Below are 25714 nucleotides of genomic sequence, written 5' to 3'. Positions count from 1 at the left end.
ACGAAAGGATGCAGCCTTCACCATTACCATTAACAATGTCATCATCTTCTTCTATATCAGAAGATAACTGAGGGGTAAGCTCCAATACTGAGAGCACAGAAAGATGACTAGGGACCATTTTTTCCCTCCAGTCCTCTTCCTTGCTCCTACCCCAAGAAAGAACGTCCTCACTCCCTCTCCCAAGCCCACTTTGTGCATACTCCTTTGAGAAAGCTAGACAAATGAATGATCTGCAGTACCTGTTTGGGTACCTGTCCAAAGTTGCTGACAAACCCCAGGATGGTGCTCTTGATCAGGGGGTCACTGATGCTGCTGAGGTCCACTCTATCTCCGTAGAAGTAGGGGTGGAAGATATTAATTGCCTCAACTGCAGCTGGTCCCTGCTGCTTGTATCCAAAAATGAGATCTATCCAATGATGAAGGTTGGCACTGACAAAGTCACTTTCTAGAGCCTGGAATCAAAACTCAAAAAGTGTGAAAATTCAGGCCTCTTATGGGCTCATGCACCCTCTGCAAAGATGGGAAGATACACATGCTTCAGAGTGCTGGTTCTGCACAGGAGAGATAACTGGTGTCTGCCCAGCCTTGATGAGTAGGAAGCAGGCAGATGTGCCAACCTCCCCACCCAGGGCCACCTTGTTCCTGCCTCCAGCTCATGGCAAATCAGATCTGACTGCTCCCATCACCCCAGATCACCCACTTCATATAATAACCATGCCATTCAGAACATCTATGTGGTATAGGTCTGAGAGTATCATCTACTTGGAAAAGACTCAGGCAGGATGATTTTTGGGGGTCATGCTGAGATCTGAATCACAGAGAGTTGGTTTTGACCAGGGATTGTCAAGAGGTTGAGACCAAGTATAGTGATTTGGTGAACATGCTCTGGAGTGGACTGAAGTGAGTATTGCCACGGACACATTTCTGAACATCTCTGTTCCTCAGTTTCTTCATCTGTAGTATGGACAGTAATTGTATCTTCTTCTAAGGTTAATGTGAAGATTAAATTGTGTCTGTTTGGAGCAAAGTGAGCTGTGAGGTGCCAAGCAACAGCTTGGATTTACCTGTGTTGTCTTTTCCCTTTAAGACCACCTCTTGCTGGCAGGAATAATTTCACCAATTCTTGGGCAGGGTCATGTGTATGTCTGTATGTGTGTGTGTTTGGTACTGGGCATTGGATACAGGAACACTCTACCACTAATCTACATCCTCAGTGTTTTCTTAGATTTTATTTTGAGATAGGGTTTCAGAGGTCTCACTAAATTGCTGAGGCTGGCTTTGAATATGCATTCCTTTTGTCTTAGCCTCCCAAGTCACTTATATTACAGGCAAATGCTACTGCACTCAGCCCATGTGTATGGTCTTTGAACCTACCATCCAAGTTTCAACTTTCATGCCTCAGACCCACTCCCCTCCAGGGGACATCAGCTTCACCGAGCAGATCTCAGTTCATACAAGTACTGAGAAATCACTGACATCTGGTTGAGGGAATCTTACTAAATCATCTCTGAGATGGAAATAATAAAATCTATCCTTTTGGTATAGCTCAGTCCCCCAGGAATGTGAGTTTTCTTCATAGGGCATCTCTGTCCAGACTTGGGCATGCATCTGGCAAAGACTGTCTTACTTATATACCCAAGGGGCAAGTGTGATGACCTGAGGACCATTCTGTGCATATGCAGGCTTGCTCTCCCCAGTTAGGAGGACAGAAGATTTTCCAGAGTCAGCCAGGGAGTTTAAAGCCTCTCAGTGGGAACTAAACCTCACCCTACTCAGGCACACAGGTCCCACTGGAAGCCAGTAACATCTAACTATAACTGAAGTAATGTTTAACAGGACCAAATAATTCAGCATAGCAGCCAAGAATGCTGGATCCTTCATGGATGCAGCCTGGATGGATAGTGCTTGCTCAGATTAGGGAATCTAGGTTGGCAATATTTCTGAGCAGTTGCCACCTATGAGCAAGAGGAAATGTGGCCAGTGTTTGGATGTCCCAGTCCACTGAAGAGATGGCACCTATTTCTGCTGAGTATAGTCCTTTGGGGCTGCAGCCCTGGAACCCAAAGATGTTCATCTACAATTATCTGGATTCACTTTCTTGGTCCTCTTGGGAGGACAGGCAATTCTCTATCTGGGCCTGGGAAAGTCTGGGCACTTGTATCAGCTTAACATCTCTGAGGTATTTGATCAAAGTGGCTTTGAAGCCCAGAAGCTCATGCTTGAGTGATTCCGTATGAGCCTTGATGAAAGGCATGTTCCTCCCAGACCTGGAGCACACCTTGGGGCCTTCTGTAAATGTCTGCACCAAAGCATTTGCTATGACCACAACAGAATGGCTATGTACCTGAGGGAATGGCACAGGACAGGGCCCTTTTCCTGCCACTTCATAACCAATACATTTCCATATCTTCAAGCTCTTCTGGACCATTCCTCACCTCCTTTCCTTAAAGGAAGGCTTTGCTCTCTCTTGACCCATCAGGTCCCCTTCAGTAAGCCAGAGTGGTAGATACTTTATGTACACATTCAATTAATTTGGAAGACAGGAGGTGGGGCTGGTGTTTTCCTCAATCTTCATTGCTATGTCAAGACCCTCCTCTGCTCTCTTGTTAAAAAAATCTGTTCTCTGTGCTTTCTGAAATGCAATTCTACCCCCTCCTCAGCTTCACTGCTGCCATCTACCTTCTCGGTTACTCTTCTCATTCACCGAAAATGTCATTCCTGGCTATACCACCTCTTTTTCTTCAAGATCTGCAAACACCTTCAGGGACTACAATCTCTGGCCTCTCTGTACCTTAAGCTCCACTTCTCTAATGACTTTGCCTCTACTCCACCTAAAGTCACCCACCCACTTATGGACACTCCTTGCTATAGTTTGGACCTAGAATGTTCCCCATAGGTTCAGTTGTTAAAAACATGGCCCCAGACTGGCACTATAGAGAGGTGACTGAACCTTTAAAAGATAGGGTTTACTGGAAGGAAACTAGATCACTGGGGGTGGACCCTTGAAGGGGATATTGGAACCCCAGTCCCATTTTGTTCCCTCTCCCTTTTTATCTGACTGCCCTGAGATGAGGAAATTTGCTCCATCATCTTCTTCCCACCATGATATTTTGCCTCATCACAGGCCCCAAAACAAGAGAGCCAACTGACCATGGACTGAAACCTCTGAAACTGTGAGCCAAAATAAATCCTTCCTCCTTTTAAGTTGATTACCTCAGGCATTTGTCATAGCAGTGGAAACCTGTTTAACATACCCCTTAACCCATGTCAGTATCTATAACTACTCCATCTTAAAAGCACCCATTCCAACCTCCCAACTGGAGGAAGGCACATCCTCACCTTGCTGGTCATGTAACTACTTCCTAAGGCTATTCTTCCACTTTATCGGAACTTCCATTTCTCTTGACCCTTTACTTATTTGCAGTTAGTCAGCCCTCTTCTGTCATCAGTCACATCTTTATCCAACTTTGACTTTCTAAGTAATAGGTCAAGACCTCCCCAATTCTGGAAAATTTTTTGGCCAATTGGAGTTCCATGGACTCTTCACACCTTTTCTTAGCAGAGAATCATGCTCTGGGCAGCATGATTCAGAAAGTGACCCTGCTTATAGGGCTGGCTAAAGTCACTGATATCTTCCTCAACATCTAAACTCTCTACCTGCAGTGATGCCCTCTACAAAGAGACACAAGGGCAAAGTCCAATGGGCTCTCAAAACAGCCCAGAAACCAGGTCATCCACTGACACCCCAGGGTATAGACCTTACCCCTTCTCTAACATAAAAGCCTCAGTGCTTGTCCCCTCCTCTGGGATAGGAGGCTTCTATGAAGATTGAGGGGATGCTGAGGTTCACTTCAGGACACCAAGGGTCTGGTTTAACTCACCTGTCTGTGCAGACTGATGAATTTCCAAGGGTCCCCATCTGCCCAAGGAGGGAGCTGCACATCCCCCAGTGCTGTCCCATCCTGCATACAGCCTGAGTGGGATATAAAACAATAGGGATTTGGATAAACAGGAGCCCACAGAGGGATAGGAACTGGGAGACATAAAATTATGCCAGCCAGGATTGCCTGGATGTGTTGATTGGTATGTGAGCTGTGTCCTATGCAGCTCACACTGCTTCCTGTCTCCTCTCTCTGGAATGTCCCCAGTCCTCATGTGCTTGGTCTCTCCACCTTCTTCTCCTCTACTAGGACCCCCTTACTCCCCAGGAAGCACTAGTGTGACTCCCAAGTCATACAAAATGATCTCAGTGTCACCATTGTTGGTTCAGCTTCCATCCCACTACACTATGCCTTTTCATCTGGGTGTTTGAATCATAGGGAGAGCACAGTAAAACCAAAACAAGTTGGCATATTGTATGCACCCAAGTCTGTGACAGGCACCATGGGAGGTTTTTGGCACACATTTTCCTACTGAATCTTCACTCTACTCTATAATTTATGCATTGTCCTTCATTTTTAAATTGAGAACAACAGGGTTTTTGAAGATTCACTAGAGAATAAGAATGTAGTTTCCATCTTAAGTCTTTCCTACCCATTAGCTGCACAACCTGGAGTAAGATGCTTCACATCTTAGGATTTAGTTTTCCCAACTGTTCAGCTGAAGGTGGTCACAGGAGTTACCTCACAGGGCTGGCATGAGGATCATAAGAGAAAATAAATATAATGTGCTTAGAACAATACCAGATCTGTGATGCAGGCTCAATAGATGTTAGCTATGGTCTTGCTTAAACACTCCAGAACCTTCATTGTACAACTAGAATAATTGTCCCACTCTCTCAAGCTTGCAGGGCTGTGCCTGGCCTGGCCCTTCTCATCATTCAGTCTTAGCCCACCTGTCTCCTCCTTAGACAGGTCCTTCCTGGGTCACTTGCTCTGCCCTGGTTCTGACCACACATACCCTCAGCAAATTGTTTCAACTTGGCATAGTATACATTTTCAATGGAGGCTCCCAAGGGACATGCATTCTCCAGTGGACCCACCCCTGAATTTATTGTTCCTCTTCTAAAATAGAAAGAAGGCCTGTCTCATCCTGGGCTGCAGGAACAAAAAGCTATCACTCAGGAGTCCGCCCATTTGTGGGAAATGGAGGTGGTGAAGAGCAGGCACTTGTTCAAGATCAAAATGCAGTAGGACAGTGCCAGAATGGGGCAACAAGCAAGAGCTCCTGCTCCTTGGCTGCTGCCTCACTGCCAACTGGAACCTGGAGCTCTCAGAGGAAAGGTCATGGCACTGTTCCAGCAGCGAGGGTCCTTTCTCAGCAACCTCTTTGCACACAGGTGCTGCCACCTGGCACAGACCTCACATCCTTTGCACTGGGCTTGATGAAGGGCCTGTTTGTTGAGTTGTCCAGTAAAAATATTGACATGAAATTAGTTGCCACCCAGAAGCTGCAGGAAAGAGACAGTACTTCCCAGCACCTCTGTTCTCCACACCAACCAGGCCTCACTCAGATACGCAGGCCTTACCCGGGCCTCCACTCACCAAACTCCACTGCATTGCAGTTGGTTAAGAACTCAGGAAGGTAGAAGAACTCTGGGGTCAGCTCCCTGACATCACTCATGTTCTCTCTGGAGGCAGACTCCCATGCGCTCTTCATGCTGTGGAACATTCTATCTGCCACATCAAAGCTTCCACCCTGAAGGAAAAAGGGCCAACATGATCAACCACATGCACTTGAGTCCTCAGGATGGCCACACCCAGCATTCACAGGTCACCTTCCATCCATGCTGCATCAGTGGCACAGTTTCTGCCATTGGAACTTTTCATTCTACCCACGCAGACTCATTCATTAACCCATGCATGTGTGCCATGGCTTATTTACACATCTGTCCATTCAATCACTCTCTGGAACCTTACGCCTTCCAGGGAGGACCCACAATCCATGGTGTTTAAGGGATCCTGATTTACTATTGTAGAAATTGAACTTCAGATCAGAGACCAGAAAGTCCTGGTCATCCCTCTAACCATTCCCCAAGGTTGCTGAGGGCCATGCTGAATCAGGTACTTAACTTGAGGAAGTGGAAGTAAGAATGACTTTCACTCTGCTTTTGAGAGGTCCACACTGGAGTATCATAGGCAGGAAATAAAGAGTCAGCTACAGAACAAAGAGATGGGTCAACTATTCTACATGGAAGGTCAACAGAGGTTTTTTGGAGAATCTCAACCAGACGTGATACTGGAAGCCTGGTGGTGGGGAAGCCAGCCAAGCTCTACACAGAGGTCAAGGCCTTGACAAAGAACAGAGATGGGAGGAGGACTTGATAGGTTCAGAGTTCTGATGACATCTAATACTATGCACAACAAGGCATTCTGGCAGGGTAGGGCACCGCGTGAATGAAGGAGGGGGATCTTGCTCAGTGGTCTAGGCCTTGACAAGAAACAATAGGCTTGAAGAAGGAGAGCTGGAGCTGCCAGAGAATGGGAGGCTTGCACATTAGGACAGAATTTCTGCAACCTGCCAAGGCCAGCTTGGGTTCCAATAGTCTGAGTTTGACTGTTAGAGATGGACCTAGTAAGATTTAGGGCACAATTCTTTCCTTGGATGCTCTAGGTTTCTTATCTAAATTGTCAAATGTCTTCATAGCAACTGTCAAACTGACCACCCTTATTTATCAGGGGGGCTTAGGGGCCAAAAAAAGGCAGGGAAAGGTCTTAGACTGGGTCCTGGTTGGAGAGATAAAGACACTTAGGACAGAGAAACTTCAGGAAAGAATTTCTGAAACTGAGCCTTGGGTCTACTTAATGTTAGACACATCCAAGAACATCCACCTCCCTGAAATTCTATGGTTCACTTGTCTTGTCCCTATCAAGACTGGGCCTTTGAAGAATTTGTTTTCCTTTTTGCCAATTTCTGCAGGACACACATGAGTTTATAAAAGCAAAGAGTAGAACACTGCCCCTATCATCTCCCTTCACTTTTCAGAGGACCGAAGATTTCTATTACCATTTACTTAAGGTATCTTTGAGCAGCTACAGCCATGAATGAAGGGTAAGAAAGGACAAGAGTCTTCTCTTGATGTGGTTCTGTTAAATATGCACACATACATAATTTCTATTAATCCTCTCTTCATAGCAGGTACATTGGGAAAAAATTAATATTTCCATTTTGAAGACTATGAAATGATGCTTCTCAAAGTGTATTGATTTTTTTTTTGCCATCAAAGCAGTGAATAGAAGAGCTGGAGTAAATGCATGGATGCAACTTCAAAGGGCATGCTTTGCCTCATGTCATTTTTCTAGGTAAGTTCCTGGATCTGTCACAAATTTGAACTACTATCTATGGTTCAAGGTGAGACTCTGCTCTTTCTGTATGGGAAGAACCTGGTACACAAATGAAGAAGGCCATATGTGGACACCCTAGTGAACATGGACTGGCTGGTCAATTTTTCCAGACTTGTGGATCCAGAGGAACCCATGGGTCATTTTTTGCACAGAGGCAGGGATACATATCAAGTTAACCAAGAGGTCTCAATCAAGCACAGTAGCTGGATAGCTTAAAGATGTAGTCTTTCCCTGTGGTCATTTTGCTCTTGGTTAAAATTAGAGGCTGGTATCCACCATGAAATTTAAATTGAAATGGAAATAAAATGGAGGTAATCTAAGTAAATCTGCACCTAACAAGTCACTCATTGAAATGCATTAAGAGCTCTGTGTATTTAATCTGCAGCCTGAGTCTTACATCTGTGGGAGATTGATGCCTTCTCCTCAGCCCATTTTTCCTTTTGCAGCTTTTATGAGCACTGATGGTAATCTCCTGAGAAACAATATGATTTGGTAATAAAAAGATTACCTGTATTAAATAAAAATAATATATACATAGGAAATATTGTTAGTGCTACAAATCTGGTTAAAGATATTACCACAAAGAAAAATGTTATTTTTTTCACAGCTGTCTAATGCATTTTAGCAAAAGTAATATCTTTAAAACTTAAGCCTGTATTATTTATAAAGGAAGCAATAACTGATTTTCCTATTTCCTATATTAATAAATGTATTTGCATACATTTGTTTCAAAATTAATGGATTTTCTCACTTCTGCAATACAAAAGAAAACACCAAATTCCCTAGAAGAAAAAGTGGAGTTGCTCCGTTACTTGTATTGTAAGTCTGTGGGTTGACATAAACTCTGGTGGTTACTGGAAGTAAGTCCCAGCTAGGATGTGATTCTCAGGAAAAGAAGGCAGGAGAAAAGGTGAAGAAAGTAAAAAGAAAAAAGGGCAAGAATTCAGGTTTACAGAGTGCCTACACAGAGAAAGTCCAAGATCAAATCAAATAAAACCACCAAATTAAGTCTAGAGATTTAAAGGAAATAAAATGATCAGGAAGAATTCCTGAACCAAGATCTGCTCCTGCATCTATTCTACAAACATTTTGGAATATCAAGAATAATGACTCCTGTGTGCATACAAACAAACTAAACATAAAATAAAATAACCCAGCAACGTGATGACTATCAACCAAGGAGTGGTTTCTAATTGGCAGAGTATTTTCATATGTCACATTTGATCCAAAAGACAATGCAGCGAGGTCAAAGCCAGAGAATTGAGTCAAAAAGTTATGGTCTTTGGCCTCTAGTCAAATAATCTCTCACCTGCAAAGACACCAGAAATTTTTTAAAATATTTTAGGACTCAGAAATAATATAATCCTAGGCATCTTCCCTCAATAAAATACTTTAAGAGGTGCTCAATCTTGCTAAGAGATAAAATTAAGAGCAAAATATTGGGGGAAAGAAGCATCTGACACCAAGGATGATGCTGAATGTGGGTTAAAATCAAGGAAAAGTTCATGATCATGGTGCACTGGTTATAACTACATGATACAACTGGATATACTCCAAAATGGAATACTTTAAGGTAAGGGCAATGCTTCTTTCATGTCAATTGATGTGTGACAATGTGCACCATTTTCCCTGGGTAGAACTTCAGTTGCCACATTCTTAGAACCCTCTCCAACATGGGCAGAGAAAGTGTGTTGGGAAAACATTTAATTTCTTGACCCTCATTCATAGGAAATTCAGAAACTGCATGTTCTCAAGGATCCCTGAATACGCAGACATTTTAATGCTATGTACCAGAAAGTCCAGTCTTCCTTCCATGTAGGAGTACCCTAATTTAACCTACTCACATCTAGATAATGGACTGGTTGTATGAAAGAGTTGACAATCTATTCTCACTGTGTATATTCACAGTAATTTAAAAATATCCCATACGAACAATTCATTTACAAGATATTAGTAGATCTAAGCCACTGTTGGTCCATCAGAGAGGCAGCATGACACATGGATAATGCTTTGGCTCTGGATCTAGGCAGATGTCATGGGAATTTCAATGCCCAATATTTGCAGGATAAATATGAGTGAGTTTCTTTTTTATTAATTTTTAAAATTTGCTCTAATTAGTTGTACATGACAGTAGAATACATTTATGCATTTTGATAATTCATACATAAATGAAGTGTAATTTCTCATTTTTCTTATTGTACATATTGTAGGATCACATCAATCATGCAGTCATATATGTACATGAGGGAATTTCTTAATCTCTTTAACTGCCTATTGCCTCCTCTGTAAACCTTGGATGTTTGTTGTGGTTATAAAAGCAATAAAGTGTGTGTGTGTGCACAAGCATATGTATAAATAGGGAGTGCATGTGTATATCCAAGTGTATGCATATGAATATGGGGGTGTGTGTGTGTATGTGTACCTCATGTGGGGTTCTAGGCACAAAGGAAGCATTGTCAAATGACTCAAACTCTGTCCTTTTCTCTGTATAGACTAGGAACTGGGGAGCAATCTTGGGTTTGGGCCCCAATCTCAGTGCAAGTGGGAGAGGCAACCAGGGACTCGTGCAAGAAGAAAAATAAAAAGGAGATCAATGTTGGAGCATGAGGGGAAAGGAGAGAGGGAGGGTTTCCTGAGTGCCTAGGACAAGACAGGAGGGTAGGGAAGGCTAAAGGGCCTGGTAATGGAAATGACAAATAAAGAAGGCACTGTCTGAGCCATTTTGAGGCTCCAATACCACCAATGAAGTCAAGGAAAAATGTGTGAGGGTAAGAGAGGTCAGGACATGCCATTTCATGGATTTTTGTGGGAAATGCCAGGCCCTAACGTCCTAGTGGCAAGCTAAAAGTCATAGGTCCCACAGGATGTTTGGGAAACCCTGGCACTCACTTAGCTGCCTAATCAGTCTTACTCTTGATTGAGGATGGGCTGACCCCAGAGTAGCCACTGGCTCTTCTTCTGATAGGACATGGCCCTTTCCTAAATAAGTAGAACGCTCAAAGGCATGTGGAAACATCATCACCAGCTATGATGAGGAGAGTAGATATATGTGGAGTACTCAGAAGCAACCAAATGTTTCATCCTCACTTCTAACTCAATGAGGAGTGATTTTAAAAGATGAAGACACCAAGGCTCAGTATGGTATACAATCTATAAGAAAGTTCTAGAGCTGAGCATTTATCCCAGTTCTGTTGGATTCTATCACTGTGTTCTTCACTAAGTTTGTGTGATCATAATTACACCTTGTTAAAGCACTCCTATCAAGTCACTGTTTGAGTTCTTACAGACCCCAAGACCTAGCACTGCCTCAGAGCATGGCTGAAGGCTTCTTGGTTCAGCCCAGCAGACCTGGCTACAGGAGATGGGCTAGCCCTATGCAGTGTTGATTGAGTCCCAGAGACTGGTACTTTCCTAGGAGGCAGGTGCCAGGCTGTGGGCAGTATGTGAAGAGGCCAGGCAGGGTTCTCAGGTTTGGGCACTGACACAAGCCCCCCAGTTTCCTCACATCACCTTGACCTAGGTGTTGGCCACTAAGATCTGGTCTCCCCTGGGAGCTCCCAAGTTAATCACTAAGATGAGCCTAGTGCTTCCCTAAGGTTCCTGGTTTTCCCTGCAGTTAGCATCTGTCTAGCACAAAACCCAGCCTTCTCGCCTCAGGTGGTTCAGAAAACCCTTCCCCACTGCTGGTAACAGCTGACTTCACACGGGCTGTGACTTAATTAGCACAGCACTTTATTTCTGTTTCTTATTAAATGCAGCAGCAGCAGTCACTGCTGGCACTGTGTCCTTGCTGGGCGCTGGCTCCTTTGCCAGGCTCCACCCAGGCTGGGTCTGATCTTAGGCCTGATAGCAACTAGAGCTTTTACTGGGGCAGAAAGAGGTGTCATGGCTGGGTCCTCAGCAGGGGCACAGTCTCCTGGTGATTTAACTTTCTAGAGGCTCACAGCCTCTGGCTTTAGGCAGTTAAGACTCGTGAGAACTACAGCATACTGGGGCTTCTATTAGGGTTATCAGCCCCCAGCCATGGCAGATAGCAGCTCATACATCCAGGGGAGTGGGGAAAACAGAGCAACAGAGCACATAGCTGACATGTGCTGGTTACATTGCTGCATATGCCACCTGTGCAAATCACAAAGTATCACACATACACACACACACACATATATTTACACACAGACATAAATATTTACAGTATATATATAATTATATAGTTTTATATGCTTGTAAAACTTTATAATCAAATATATATTCTATATATAATGCTTCATAAGCATATGTGTGAGTATATATATATATATATATTATATATATATAATTTTTTTTTGCCCTCCATATCCATGGATTCCATTCATAGATTCAACCGATGATGGATCAAAAATATTTGAAATAAAGGGTTGGGGATATAGCTCAGTTGGTCAGTTGGTAGAGTGCTTGCCTCACAAGCACAAGGTCCTGGGTTCAATCTCCTGCACTGCCAAAAAAAGAAAAAAAAATATTTGAACTGCATCTGTCATGGACATGTACAGACTATTTTGTACTCATTAATCCCTGACCAGTGCAGGTAAACAACTATTTACATACCACTTATATTGTATTAGGTATGATAAGTAATCTAGAGATGATTTAAAGTATATGGGAGAATATACATAGGTTCTATGCAAATACTATGCATTTTAGAGGAAGGACTTCTGCATCTGAGGGAGTACGGAACCAATCCCTCATGGATAAGTTGAGATAATTGTATCATATATTCTGAATTATAAGAATCTATCACTGAAACACCAAGTTTGAGGAAGAAAAACAAACAATAGAGGATATGTATTTATTCTAAGATGAGCCCAAGCTTAAAGGGATTTGAATGTGAGGGGAATAAAACACCCACTACATTCAGGAACCAATATACTGCACTGCATTCTTGGGCTGTGTGTAGGAGCTGTCCGTGGCTTTCTGCATAACATTCTGCAAACTGGCAGTAGTGCCCAAGGAGCTCAGTGGCTGTCTGTCAGTGGTGCAGCAGGCCACACTGGGTGTACAACACATAATAACAAAGGTGCTCCATGGCACAGCCATCATACTGTATGTCACTCTGCTCTGGCTACAAGGGGTGGAGGGGTGTGACACATGCAGCTGGCACATTGCATGCCAGATGTCTGCCTGCATGTCACCCTGTGTATATCTGTATGTGACATCACATGAGAGACTCTGCCCTGTTAAACATGACCTTGGAAATGGTGTGTCCCTTCCTCCTGAACACATCTCCTTTGGGAAACCTCTCTAGACACCATTTTGCTTTCACAGTGATTGCTTTAGGCTCAATGTCCCCAGGACTGGAATTCATCACATCTACACTGTCATTCCCTGAGAGACCTCAGGCCAGCAACACAATCTCCTAGAGACTCAGGAAATCAAGATTCATCATAATGCTGCCTCACAGCCTCATGTGGGTCCCTGAGATAATGATACATGGAAGGCACAACAATGTTCATGACAGCATTCTTCATGAGAGTCAAAATGTGGAAGCCACCCAAGTGTCCGCTGACAGATGAATGGATACACGAAGTGCAGAAGATATACATGAAGGAATGTTATCCAGGCTTAGGGGATTCTGGCACATGCTGCAACTGGATCAACCTTGAGGACATTTGCTAAGCACAAGAAGCCAGTCACAAAAGAATAAATACCGTATGATTTCACTTATGAGACAGACAAGTCAAATTCATAGACAGAAAGCAAAGCAGTGGTTGCCAGGGGAGGGATGTTTGGAGAGTTAGTGTTTAGTGGGTACAGTTTTAGCTCAAGCAGATTAAAAAGTTCTGGACATGGATTGTGGTGATAGTTGGTGATGTACTTAATACCACCGAGCTCTACATTTAAAAATGTAAGGGTGAATGTTATATTATGCATATTTTACCACAAAAAGAAAGTAAGAAAAAAAAATGTAAATAGTACATGTAAAGTATTTGGCACCACCCAGGAACACAGGAAGTACTTAAGGAGCTTTGAAGGCTTGTGCTGTTATAAAAGGGCCTTCAGAGGCAGTATCTCACCCACTTCTTTTATTCACAAATAAACCACTCCCAGAGAAAGTGATCTGCTTGGGGTCAGACAGCACAACAGAGCTCGGCAGGTCCTAGGTCCCCTAGGCCCCAAGTCCCAACCATACTAGGAGGTGAGAAGCAGAATTTGCTTAGCGCAGGATGGAAAAGTGTGTACCGCTTGATGCTGACACTCATATGTACAATAGATCTGGTCTCTAGTAGCTGTAGAAAGTTCCCTGCCCACATCCTGCAGCCTCCCTATCTTCTCATGCTTCCTTGCTGCATGGTCCGCATCACACACAGGTTGACAGACAGCTCTTCAGGTTGTTGAGCCTGTGGGAAACTCCTATCCTGTCACTGCATGGGGCAAAGCAAAGATGTCTTGGGAAGAAACAGGCCTGCCCCCTAGGAAGTGAGTGGACTGGAGGGAAGAGCCTGACTTCAGGAAATTGCCAGAATATTCCTCAGGAGGTCCACTGATGCCCAGGACTCCCAAAGGAAATTTGGGCACATTTCCTCCACAGATGTAGTCCATGTACCTAGTCCTTTAAAAAGAGTTAAAAATCATCTTTTGTTCTAAGGAAAAAAGCAGAAGATGCCTGGTTCTTTTTTTGGTTGCAAAGGCTTAGAGCCGTTAGGACCCACTAAAAGAGTCCTTCAAAGTTAGGAAGGTGAGATAGATCCAGAGGCACACCTGGGGAGTCCAGATGATTTCAACTTGGATGGGCTATTTTGCCTAACACAAACAAGCCAAAAAGTACTACAAATTATATCAGAGACTTCAACGTAGGGTTCCAAAGGGCTCACATAACACGACTGCACGGTGCCACTTAAAAGCATATTAGGTTGGCTCTGACCATCTCACACTGATTTAGACTCTCTCAAACTAGTTTGGCCTCAGTACTAATGGATTAAACTAACTAGAATAAGCTCAAAAAGTGGCCATTACCCAGACGTCCTCATGGGTTCACAGCACCTGTTTAGTCTGGCTCTTGCTACACTGGAATACTTCAAGAATCCAGACTGCCTTAAATTAGCTTAAACCAGAGGAGACCAGCTTGAAAAAGTTCAGGCATGCTCAGATTATATCTGGCTGATTGCAGAGGGAAGAAGGGAACTTGCAGTGATTGATCACCTGAGCTAGGGGCTTTCCCCACAATTTCTCATTTAATCTTCTCAACAGCCCAGTGAGATGTGCATAATTAACCCTCATTTCCAGAGGTAAAATAACTTGCAGAAGGTTTTGTATCTATTAAGTGGCAGAGCTGGGATATAAATCTCATAGCCAAAACTGTCTCTATTTCACTCCATCTCCTCCCTATGTGAAAAGAACCTTAGCAACAGGTAGAGCTGGGACTTCTGGCTTTAATGCATCCAACCAAAGGGACATGGGGAAACTTTGAAAGCATCCAGCACATTGAACATTTAAAATCCCTGGATGGAAAGCAGTAACGGAATTCATCACTATCATCGTCAGCAGTGATCATCATTTCTTGAGGATTAATGAGCAACATCTGGATGAGATTCCTGGCATGGGGTACAGCTCTGGGACCATTCATTCTCCAAACCAAACTTACTTAAAATGCTTGTTGCCTGAGAAAGGCTCAAGGGAAGCACACTTATTATTTTTGAGTGAATTTCCAGGGAAAGGAGGTTATACAATGTCTAGACGAACCACGCCGTCAAAGAAAGAGAAGCCTGTGCCAAGAAACAGAAGACAGCAGGATTTTGCACTTTGTTGGAGAAAATGCCTTGACCTTGCCTAGCCATTCCTGCCCAGAGGTCAGGAGTTGGCTTTAGTGCTGACCCAGGGTGGACTTTCATCTCTCAGAGTCAATGTCCTCTGAGTGATCTTGCTGGTGAGGTCAGACCTAAACTCACAGTTTCTGAGGCACTCATGCTTCACTGAGATATGGCTTAGCTGTCAGAGACATCTGTGCATGAGTGGAGGCCTACTGCCCATGTGGTTCATGCCTTCCTCTCCATGGGGCCTTTGTGAGCCCTGGGTCAGCCATAAACTTCACCTTGTGCTGCATTCCTGCTGCAAGCCGGGCTATCTGAGTGTTGCCCACATTCACAAGCTATGACTTTGGAAAATGGGTTCCTTGAATGCAGAAGTCCAGTGATGGGGTTGCAAAGGAAAGAGAGGACATATGTTGATTGGCATCCTCACAAGTCCCATGAGGGACTTTCCCTTAGAAATCCCATAGCTCTTGGACACCACCACCCAATTGGTAGTCAGACTGGCTCACCTCCAGCTCCCTTAAGATTGCCAGGTAAAACACAGGAGACCCAGTTAAATTTAAATTTCAGATAAACAACAGATAATTTTTAATATAAGTCATTGTTCATCTGAAAAGCAGTCTATGTGAAATCCAAATCCAAATTTAACAAGGCATCCTGTGTTTTTATTTGTGAAACCTGGCAACTCGAAGCTGGCATTGTGGTTTGTTTGTTTATGGGTGGGTAAGTTGGTTAGTTTCCTTCTCTGGGTTAGTTGATTGTTTTGGTTTTCAAATATTTTGTTTGTTCTTTGGAGCCTTTCAGCTTGTCCTTAGCTCAGATTTATGCATTCTGAGCTCTTGAGTCATATTCTTTTCATTGCTATTTCTTGTGTTTATTTTTCTAATCTTGATAGCTTGCCTTTCTCATCTCCAAGTTTCCTGCTTTCCTTTTCTGCTACATCTTATTTATATTAAGGTTTTTTTTCATGTCTTTTATTTCTTGATTTTTAGATTTTCTTTTCAAGACTCTGTTGGTCAGATGTGCAAGTGTCACTGAGAACAGCTTGCTTTGGCTGGAGGGATGAGAATCCAAGAGCCAATGTCAAGTGGGAATCACTGGCTAAAGACAGAATTTTTAGCAGAGGAGTCCCCTCCTTGTCCAAGCCTAGGTCCTAGACTATAGTACAGCTCGGTGTGTGTGTGTGTGCATGTGTTTGTGTGTGTGTGTGTGTGTGTGTGTGCACATGCACACATGTGCACAGGGAGAGTGGACAGAAGCTCACCTGTAGAGAGCAGAAGGCCTGGGTGAAGGGCGGCATCCGGACCAGGTAGGAGGCGACGATGATGGCTGAGGAGTAGTGAGTGCAGTAGTGGCACTGGACGGTCATGTCTCCTGCAACAAAAGGACATGCCTGAGGGCTACTTCCCTACTTGTGTTGGTGTAGGCAGCAGGCACACAGGCTACCCTGTGCTCCAGAACAGTATTTAAAAAAATACATTCCTTTAAGTTTAGGAAATGAGTAGACTTAAAGAAAAACATCAAGGCAGCAAAAGTCCAGGTGACATATGAATGTGGCAAAAATTATAAAGGTGATGTACAAATGGACAAAGTTTGGGAACTGTGCTCAAGAGCCAATCAAATGCAAATTCTGCAATTTTGAGGCTGTTTGTTTAAACTCCCTGAGTTTCAGCTCTGTATTTAAGAATATACATTGGCATGAACCTTGCATAGAGATAGGGCTGTGTGGATATTAGTTCTTCCACCTTTACCTGCTCCTAGGTATGAAATTAGTAGCTGTTAGCATGATACTGCTCCAGTTGGGATGAACATTAGACTCACCCAGGTTGTGTCACACCACAGAAGTATTTAAATCAGAATTTCTAGAGTTGAGGTCTGGAATTCAGTATTGTGTGTGTGTGTGTGTGTGTGTGTGTGTGTGTGTGTGCGCGCGCGTCTGTGTGATACTGTAAATTGAACCCAGGGGTGCTGAGGCTGGCCTTGAACTTGTAATCCTCTTGCTCAGCCTCCAGAGTTGCTGGGATTATAGGCATGCACCACTGTAACTGGTAAGACTTTTTAAAAATGCTCTTCCAGGTGAGTCTTGCATGTAACCAGGGTTATAACCACTGGATTAGAGATTTCTCTATTCAAGTGCTGTAATTTACAGGCTAGGTGATCATACTAGTCATTATCCGTCATTTGAAGACATTCAAATGAACAGAACTGCACAAAAAAAATCATGCTGGAATTTACCTACCTTCAGTCTTTTCAACTTCTTTAAATCTCTGGATAAATTTCAGCTTTCTTTCCTTGGTCTGAGCCCCCATGGGCTTCGAAAGATCCCGGAAAGTCTTGGGATTTGTCAAATTCAACACCTAAAAGGCAGATGTGCAGTTGGAGTTAACTCCCCCAACCCTCTTGTGCCCTAAGAGCTACACTCTTTAGTTTTATGGTTTTCTTTATTGGTTTATTGTCATCTGGTCTGACCCCCCTCTGGTGATTAGCTAGCGAACTAGGGTTTTATAGCCGTGGAGCCAGTGATCCACAAAGACTTAATAGGGGAGAGATGAGAAATAAGAGGAGGGGAAGATTGAGTTCATACTGAACCTGTTCCAAGTTGACCCAAATCAGAACATGACCACCGTTACCAAAAAGAGACTTTCAAAAGAATTCCTATTGTCTCTGAATCATTGGACTACTGTCCTCATGGAGTAATTTACTCCAATAGTTCAGGGTCCCTGCTTAGAATCAAACTGATTTCATAGGAAGCTAGAAGCTTCCAGGAAGAGGAACATCTTCATTTTTCTGAGGCCTACTCCCTCTGGGCAAAAAAAGCAGGTAATGCTTGCCCCTGCCCACAATGGTGGAGACATGAAGAGTTTCAGGGTCAGGTGTCATAAGAAACGTTTCCTTTTAGCAGAAATATTCTCTGTGTTAGTAGAGGGCTGACTATTCCCAGGGTTTGTGTCTCTTTTTAGGAGGAGTTGTTTCCTTACAATCCTCTCTTCTCACTTACAGTGAGTCACTGCAGCTCTACCAGGGTCAGTGATGTCACCATTCCAAATGTCTGTGAAAGACAGGCCAGGGTGAGAGGGAAGCAGCCCCAACCCCAGTGAGTGATGGAGGAGACACGTGGGTACCCATGCTCAGTTTCAGTTGGTCTTGCTGCGTCAGAATGCACATTGGCCAGATCTCTTGATTTTTAAAAACATACTGGAAATTCAGACTTTTTGAAGAAATTTCTCAATTTTTAAACACTGGTAATTAATACAAATTTCAAATACAGGATATGGATTAAACAGAAAGGACTTATGAAATAATCACCAACTTGCAATGTGTGCATGAAAGGTGGGGTTGTAAGTTTCCTGTTTGAAAGATCTTGGCCTCAGATGGTCCATGAGCATTCTAAGAAGCAGCACATGTCTTGTGAGAATATCTTTGCTGCATTCAATGTCTTAGGTGGGAATGGGACCTCCCAGAACACTGAATCTTCCTCTCTCAAATTCTGGGCTCTGCCATTCAAGCATCCCCAGGTAGGAATGGCCAGGTTGGTCTAAACCATGGCCCACCATCTCCTGTCCTTTACACATAGCCCAACACCTGTTCCCATGACCAGAGCCTGGGTGGTCAGGACCCTGCTCCATGGCCTGGCTGCCCTACCACAGACACATCCATCACTTTGGTCCAGTTGTGCAGTTTCTCCTCACCCTTCTCTGCCTGCTAAGGTCCAGGGATGGAGGCCAAATTGATAATAGACCTGGTATCACCATCAGCCTCTCCTATGACTACATGTCTCAGTCCAGATCCCAAATCTTGAGTGAATCCCAGGTGTCATCATCTCAGTTATTGAAGTCAAGTTATGGGTAGAGTGAGCCCTTGTCTTTATCTCTCCCCACCCCCTATATATTGACTTTGGGAACAAATTCCATGGATCATCTCACCTGTAACTGCAGCATGCCACCAGTGTTGGTTCATGATGGTATTTCAGTAAATGGGCAGCAATTGCCTTTTTTGGTGAGTATAAGCCAGGGGTCCTCTGAGGCTCATGCTAGGCAATAATCATTCCACAAACGGATCTGAGACAAAACTGCAGCTAAACTCCAAAGGCTATCATAGTGTCAGGTATACCCAGACTTTAGGCCCAAATAAACACCCATGTACAAGTAACTGAACCTCCTAGTAGAGGCACTGTGTGCTGACTCTGGCTATTGGGGTAAGAAAACCTCAGGACACCTGTGTAGCCCCCATGAGAATGCCTTACCTCTGAGGTGTAGTCAGCTAGGACCCAGGGAAACACTGGATACTGCATGTAGTCATTGTAGGTCCTCCCAGCCAGAGTGTTGAGGTACATGAGGTACTCAAAATTGCTGATGTCCCTTTTCTACCAGAAAAAAACAAAGATAAACCAAATATATCTGATATTCTCTAGAAGCCAGGGGTGTCTAGCCCTCAGCAGGAGACCCTAGCTCTATGGGTGAGGACAGGCAGCTGGAACCTAGGTTGTTTCCTTCACACATTATGCCTCAGCCACCAACTTAGGGTGGCACACACTGATTTCAACATGAACTGAAGCAAGTATATTCAGGAAACTATGTGGGCCAGAGAAAGAAAATACAGTTCAGCAATCCTAACCCAAAGACAAAGCATTCTTTTGTGTTAACCATCTGATGCAATTCTCAAAATTTATTAAAATATTAACACAAATGCTATAGGTGAACTCTCTGCTGACCCTTTTACTGTTAGAAAAATAAGCTGGAGGAACATGGTAGGCATTTTGAAAGACAGTGACCAATAGTTATTTTCTCATCATCTCGTGATTTCCAGGACTGGCTCTCTTGGGATCCCTTTCTCACTGAGAACCCTGGGCTGAAAGTCAGCTCATCCAGACTGGGAGCTATGTGTAGCTTCCCAAGAACACGAAGTGACTCTTGTGTCCACCTCTACCCACCCGCAAGTCTATGCAAGTGTGTGTATATGTGTTTATCTTCAAGGAAAGGGAGTGTGTGCACACAGAGGCACCTACAATATACATGTCACACACACACACACACACACACACACACACACACACACACACACACACACCCCAACTGCTCAAAAACTACCTTCCATCGCTGAACTCTTGTCGGGGGAAGATCTGGGACATTTTGGTGAATTAAAGACAGAAGCTCCTTTCATGATTAGTCTGCATACTTCTTCTATCACTGGGGTCTGAGTTATTTTCTAATTTGCATTCCCACAAGATTTCCCTCCAGAGGAGCCACTGTACCTGCCACCTCTGCAGCATGGTCCTGTCGAAGTTGGGGTATTTCCTGTAGGACAGAAAATCATGGTGGTAACCAAATATCCCAAAGCAAGCACATGGATGGGGAAAGGTGGGGCTTCCAGCAACTTCATGGGACCAGAGCATTCAGGAAAGTCCCAGACTTCCCAAAGCACATGGAAGCTCTCAGGCACCAGTACAATGAGACCACTGTCCTACCTTACTGAAGGTTAGATTCTTGCAGTAACTGTCCCTCTCATAAGACTCCAGCATGTTCTGCTGCCTTAACTGTAGCTTTTGGAGACACTTCCTGAGCTGGCAGAAGCAGGTTCAGGGCTCTCCCTCCCAACCCATACTTGATTTCCCAGAGTCACATCTCAGCCTCCCTTGGCCCCCGCCCCATCTATAGACATGGAATATAATACAGGTATGTGGTTAAAAAATGCAAACACCATGGAAGACCATGAAATATAAGATGAATCTCCAAACTACTGCTTCTCCTCAAGAAGTATCCACAGCTAATAACTTCTGGTACATCATTCCAGAAAAGACTTACCCATATGACTGCCTACTTGCTTGCATTGTTTTATTTTTAATTGCTCATACCTGGGATCATACTGTACCCACAGTTCTCCCCCAACCTTACTTGCTCAACAACACTCCTGGAGATCAGCTCATATTGCTCTATTGAGTTTGTTTCTATAGCCACATGTTGCCATTGTATGAGTGGATCATAACTGATTGAACTGTGCCCCTGAGGATGGCTCTGTTCTCTGATGTTTCCATGACCATCTTTGGACATAAATCTCTGGAACTTTTGTGATTATATCTATGAGCCATATTTCTAGTGAAAAAGTATGAGGGTTTTCAACTTTGCTATATAATGCTATTTTGGTCAGTTTTTTCACTGCTGTGATCAGCCCAGTAATAGAGGAGGAAAGGTTTATTTAAGGGCTCACAATTTCAGACGTCTTAGTCCACAGAAGGCTGGCCCCATTCCTCTGGGCTTGAGTTGAGGCAGAACATTGTGGCGGAAGAGCGTGGCAGAGGGAAGCAGCTCATATCAGGAAGCAGAGAGAGATAGACTCCACTTTCCAGATGCAAAATGTATACTGTATGACATCAGGGATTAATTCACTGATTAGATTAAGACTCTTACAACCCAATCATTTCTCCCCTGAACCTTTCTTCATTGTCTCATATGTGGGCTTTTAGGGACACCTCACATCCAAACCACAACAATTGTCAAATCATTCTCTTAAAGGTTGTACCAATTTATACTTCTACAATGAAGACATACGATTTGAACCAAGGAAATAATGTTTGCTGAAATGAAGGAAAGAGTATAAAATTATAGCAAAATACAAGGTTGGGAAGGGCACAGGGAAGGAGCCCTCTCCACCTGAAACATCCTTTTCATTCATCAGGGATTTGCAGAGTTCAGTTCCTCAGTATCCACAGTGCTCTTTCCTTTTCCAACTGTATTTCTCCCTCTGTCTCTCTGAGACTCTCCTTCTACTCATTCTACTCTGCTCAGGTGTTTTGCCAAACCAAATCAAATCACACCTTTTTATTCTATCCATTCTCTCTGCCATAATTCTGTACAGATGCCCACAGACCCCAACCACCTACACACTCCATCTGCCATGCCAGGCCTGTCAGGACCCCACCCAGGCCCCAATCTTGTAAAGCCTGGATGCCCAAGTACCCCCAGAGAGGGCCACAGGTCTTCATCTTGCCATCACAGACCCACCATCACATCACCTGCTTTGGGTTGCCCATCCGTCTGCATTCAATTCTGTTCTCGGCAGATTTTCCATAATCAGAAAGTAACTTCAGGGTTGGGATTTCCCTCTTCCTCCCCAAGAGGGAAGCCATCTATTTGATCTATTTTTTCCTCAGGCAAGCAATAACCAGAACAACAAATGAAAGAAAAGAATATATTCTGATTTATGGTACTAGTTGCAAAGGCTCGATACTTGGGTTCATTCTGTGATCCTGCCACCTCCCCAATTCTGGAGGGCAGGCTGCTATGAAAGTTATGAATGAGGGCAGAGTTCAGGCTAGAGGCAGTGAGGGTCATCACCTTAAATCCTCAAGGATGTTCAAGGACATCCAGAGTCTTCCACAAGCGCATGCGCCTGGCATGCTGAAGCCATGTATCTTGCAGACCTATTTCAGAATGTGCAAGGAAAGTGAGAACAAGGGGGCAAAAAGTGGCCTGTCAGAATCCAGGAAATAAGAAACAGCCTTTGTTATTCTCCCTTTAAGAAAAGGTTCTAGAATTTTACCTGTGGTCATTTGTGATGTTGCCAGCAGGTGGAATGCTGTACAGAAGAAAAAGGCATTTCCCATCCCATTTCTCATATCATTGGCTGTGGACTCCAAGGAAAAGCCACCATTTCTGGTACCATTTACCATTTGGTGCCAAGACACCTAACCAAATGTGAGTCCTACTTTTTAAAAATACTTTTTTTTTTCAATCATATTAATCTGAAAGCAATTGCAGAACTCCTGAAATGGTCCATGGGAATGTCGTAAATACCTGGTGGTTAATGAAAAATATTTCTTTAAGAGGTGATAAACTGCATTGTCCATCATTAACAGGTATGTTTTAGATTAAACAAGATATTAGAGAGGGCTCTTGGTTTTCTAAGCCCTCCTCAGTTTGGGAGGAATCAGTGCAGCAAAGAGATCTGACTTTGGAGTCAGGAAAACCTGGTTCCAAATTCAGCCTCAACCACTTAACTGGTGGACCTTGGACAACACACCGACCCTCTCTGAGCTGCTGTTGTCCCATCCTTCCAGCATGCTGACCACACTTACACAAGTGTGATAGATAGCGGGCCTAGAAAAGGCTGGTGCAGGATGATTCCTCTACAGTTGTGATTCTAGCAGATTATTCAAGATCAGGGGCAAATCTTTTCTACTCTGGGAGAAAGAAGAAAGTGGTGACAAGAGTAGGGACCTATTTCTGGTCAAGACCTGTTCAGCTCTGCCAATGTCCTTCTGGATGATCTTGGATTAACTGGAACCTATGAATCTGATTTCCTGCTTTGTCAACTCAGTGGGTAGCATGCGTGAGGAGCTCCCAGGGTTTCCTGGGGAGTCTGTGCTGAGTTATAGGGCAAGCATTTGGGCCCCCCTTGAGCAACTTGGAGTCAAGTTTGAAAGAAGAGAAGAACTCAAAGAAAGTCAGTGAGACTAGGGAGGTTACTCTGCCTAGCGTGAGGTGCCTGGCCTGAGTTTCACAGAGGAAATCCTGTCAACCCCTCTACCTGCTTCTCATTCCCAGATACCACTCTCCATCCTAGGCTGGATGGCTTCCAAACATGAGAAGACAATCTCCAAATTAGAAATTCATGGTTGCTCAGTAACTAGACCAGTTCAAATTCTTATTCTGAGGGATGATTTTTTACCCATTCTGCTTTGTTTGTGATCATATCTATGAACTTTATGCCTGAGAAGTGCTTTAGAAATGAGCACTGCTGCCATGTGGTGTTGGGGCCTTTCTGACATCAAAGCGTCCCAGTGTCTGTGCCCTTGGTTTGCCTCATGGTCATGCTTTGACTGCTTCCTTGGAACAGCTCTACCTAACCAACACCTCCACTCTACCTGGAAGCCAGGTTTCTGGCATGGATGGCAGTAAGGCGTGAACCAAAGGCCTATCCCCCAAACTCTTATCTTCCCTGGAGTAGCTGGCAGAGCAGCCCATAGTTGGGCCTTCAGAGGACATAGGCTAGTTCCCAGAACAAATGGCCTTAACTAAGGGACTTGTCTGATTGAAGGCTATACACTTTCAACCCAGGAGGGATGCGGGGGGTCTCTTCCACTCCTCCCCATCACCCCTGCAACTAGGAGCCTAGGTCTAGCCCAACCTGGAAAACATCTGAGGAAGGTCCACAGGTAAACATGGGCTTCTGAGCTAAAGCAGACACATCTCCATGTCCCCTCTGCCTCTCCCAGTTCCCCCACATTTGTTACCTATTTGCAAAACAGTTATGAGGATGCAGTGGAATGGATTAGTGAGTGACTAAGGGATGTGATTTCTAAGCTAAGAGGTGTTCAGAAAACACAAACCACAATGAGAAGAAATTTCATTCATCTTGTGAAACTGGAAATGCATGTCTGCTAGTGGGTTTAGGCTAGGATGGGGAAACCCAATGAAATTGCCATTATCTTCATTTACCGTGAGGAAATAGGTTGAGGTGAGGAAATGGCATACAGGCCAGGGAAATTAATTATTGATGCCCACCCAAAGGCCTGACAGAGCAGATACCTATGAATAGCTGACACATTGAGCTGCTCACAGTACCTGCCAGGACCAGATCTTGACCAAGGGCCCTGACTCTGAAGACCAAGCTATTTCCTTGGAAAGGGGAAAAAAACAAAACAAAACAAAACAAAAACCAAAAAAACAAGCAAAACAAAACAAACAAAAATCTTAGTTTTGACTACATTAAAAATCAGCTACCTAAAAAGGACAGTAATTGGCATATATTTGGAGATATTTAGTTTAAAAATGAGCATTAGTAAATTTACCAAATTGTTATTGCATTTGATGCCATGGCATGATGCTATAGACATATTAACAGTCAAGGTGTTTGAATAATATAAGGTTATATCCAGTTGCTAAAATTACAAGTGGTTTTAATTTTTATAAGGGTTTATGTATCTATATTTAACAACATCTTTATCTTCTTGAGTATTTTCTTCTTTAAAATATTGACTTTACTTGTGTTGATTTGAGTTTTATGATTTTCATGCAATTTTCTAATTTAAATTATATATTTTATGTATATTATAATTAGAAATATACTAGGCATAGAATTTTGAGTAATTTTTAATTTTCTAACTATCTTCATGTGATAATTCATCTACTATATAAATTAATTTATTTCATTTCATTTTGGAACTAAAAACAAAATAGTGTTGTTCATGTATTCAAAATTTTTATAGTTGTCTTATTTAATAGTTCTTTTTTAATTTCTAAATTAAAGTTATTCCATCTTCCTTTTTTGTACTTTCCAAAAGTCTTATTGCCTGGATTAATTTTATATTTAAATTTATTTGATTTATTTGCTAATTATTTTATTTTCTTATTCATGTCTGTGCAGAGAAAATTAGAGCATTTTTTAGTTTTTATTTCTACATATGCAATTTCTAATTTTTCTACAATATTATTTTATTATCTGCACAATAATACTAATAGTTCATTTGTTTTGCTCATTTTCTCAATTACTGAAAATTTAATCTAAGGGGGTAAAAATGGGAAAAAAAAGACCATAATGCACAAATGTATTCACTGAAGCCCTATGCATGCTAGTGGCACTTCGAAAACAACAAGTCAAGTCCCCCAGACTCAGAATTCATTCTCGTGCATTCATTCAAAATGTAGATTTCAG

General features: G+C 43.2%; 1 protein-coding gene across 3 annotated transcripts in view; it reads right to left on the bottom strand.

The window, feature by feature from the left end:
- The window catches only part of Wdfy4 (WDFY family member 4), a 278477-nt gene that overhangs the window by 18879 nt on the left and 233884 nt on the right, over positions 1-25714 (bottom strand). For all 3 annotated transcript variants that reach the window (XM_047553398.1, XM_047553397.1, XM_047553399.1), the window contains exons 48-54: positions 20316-20358; positions 19308-19427; positions 17304-17421; positions 16329-16438; positions 5484-5637; positions 3882-3973; positions 240-452 (exon numbers count right to left, since the gene is read on the bottom strand). In XM_047553398.1, coding sequence (XP_047409354.1) covers positions 240-452; positions 3882-3973; positions 5484-5637; positions 16329-16438; positions 17304-17421; positions 19308-19427; positions 20316-20358 — 850 coding nt within the window. The remainder of the gene's footprint in view (positions 1-239; positions 453-3881; positions 3974-5483; positions 5638-16328; positions 16439-17303; positions 17422-19307; positions 19428-20315; positions 20359-25714) is intronic.

Source organism: Sciurus carolinensis, chromosome 5 (genome assembly GCF_902686445.1).
Source record: "Sciurus carolinensis chromosome 5, mSciCar1.2, whole genome shotgun sequence".
In the NCBI taxonomy this organism is placed as follows: Eukaryota; Metazoa; Chordata; class Mammalia; order Rodentia; family Sciuridae; genus Sciurus; species Sciurus carolinensis.
This window is presented reverse-complemented; position numbering and strand designations above follow the sequence as displayed.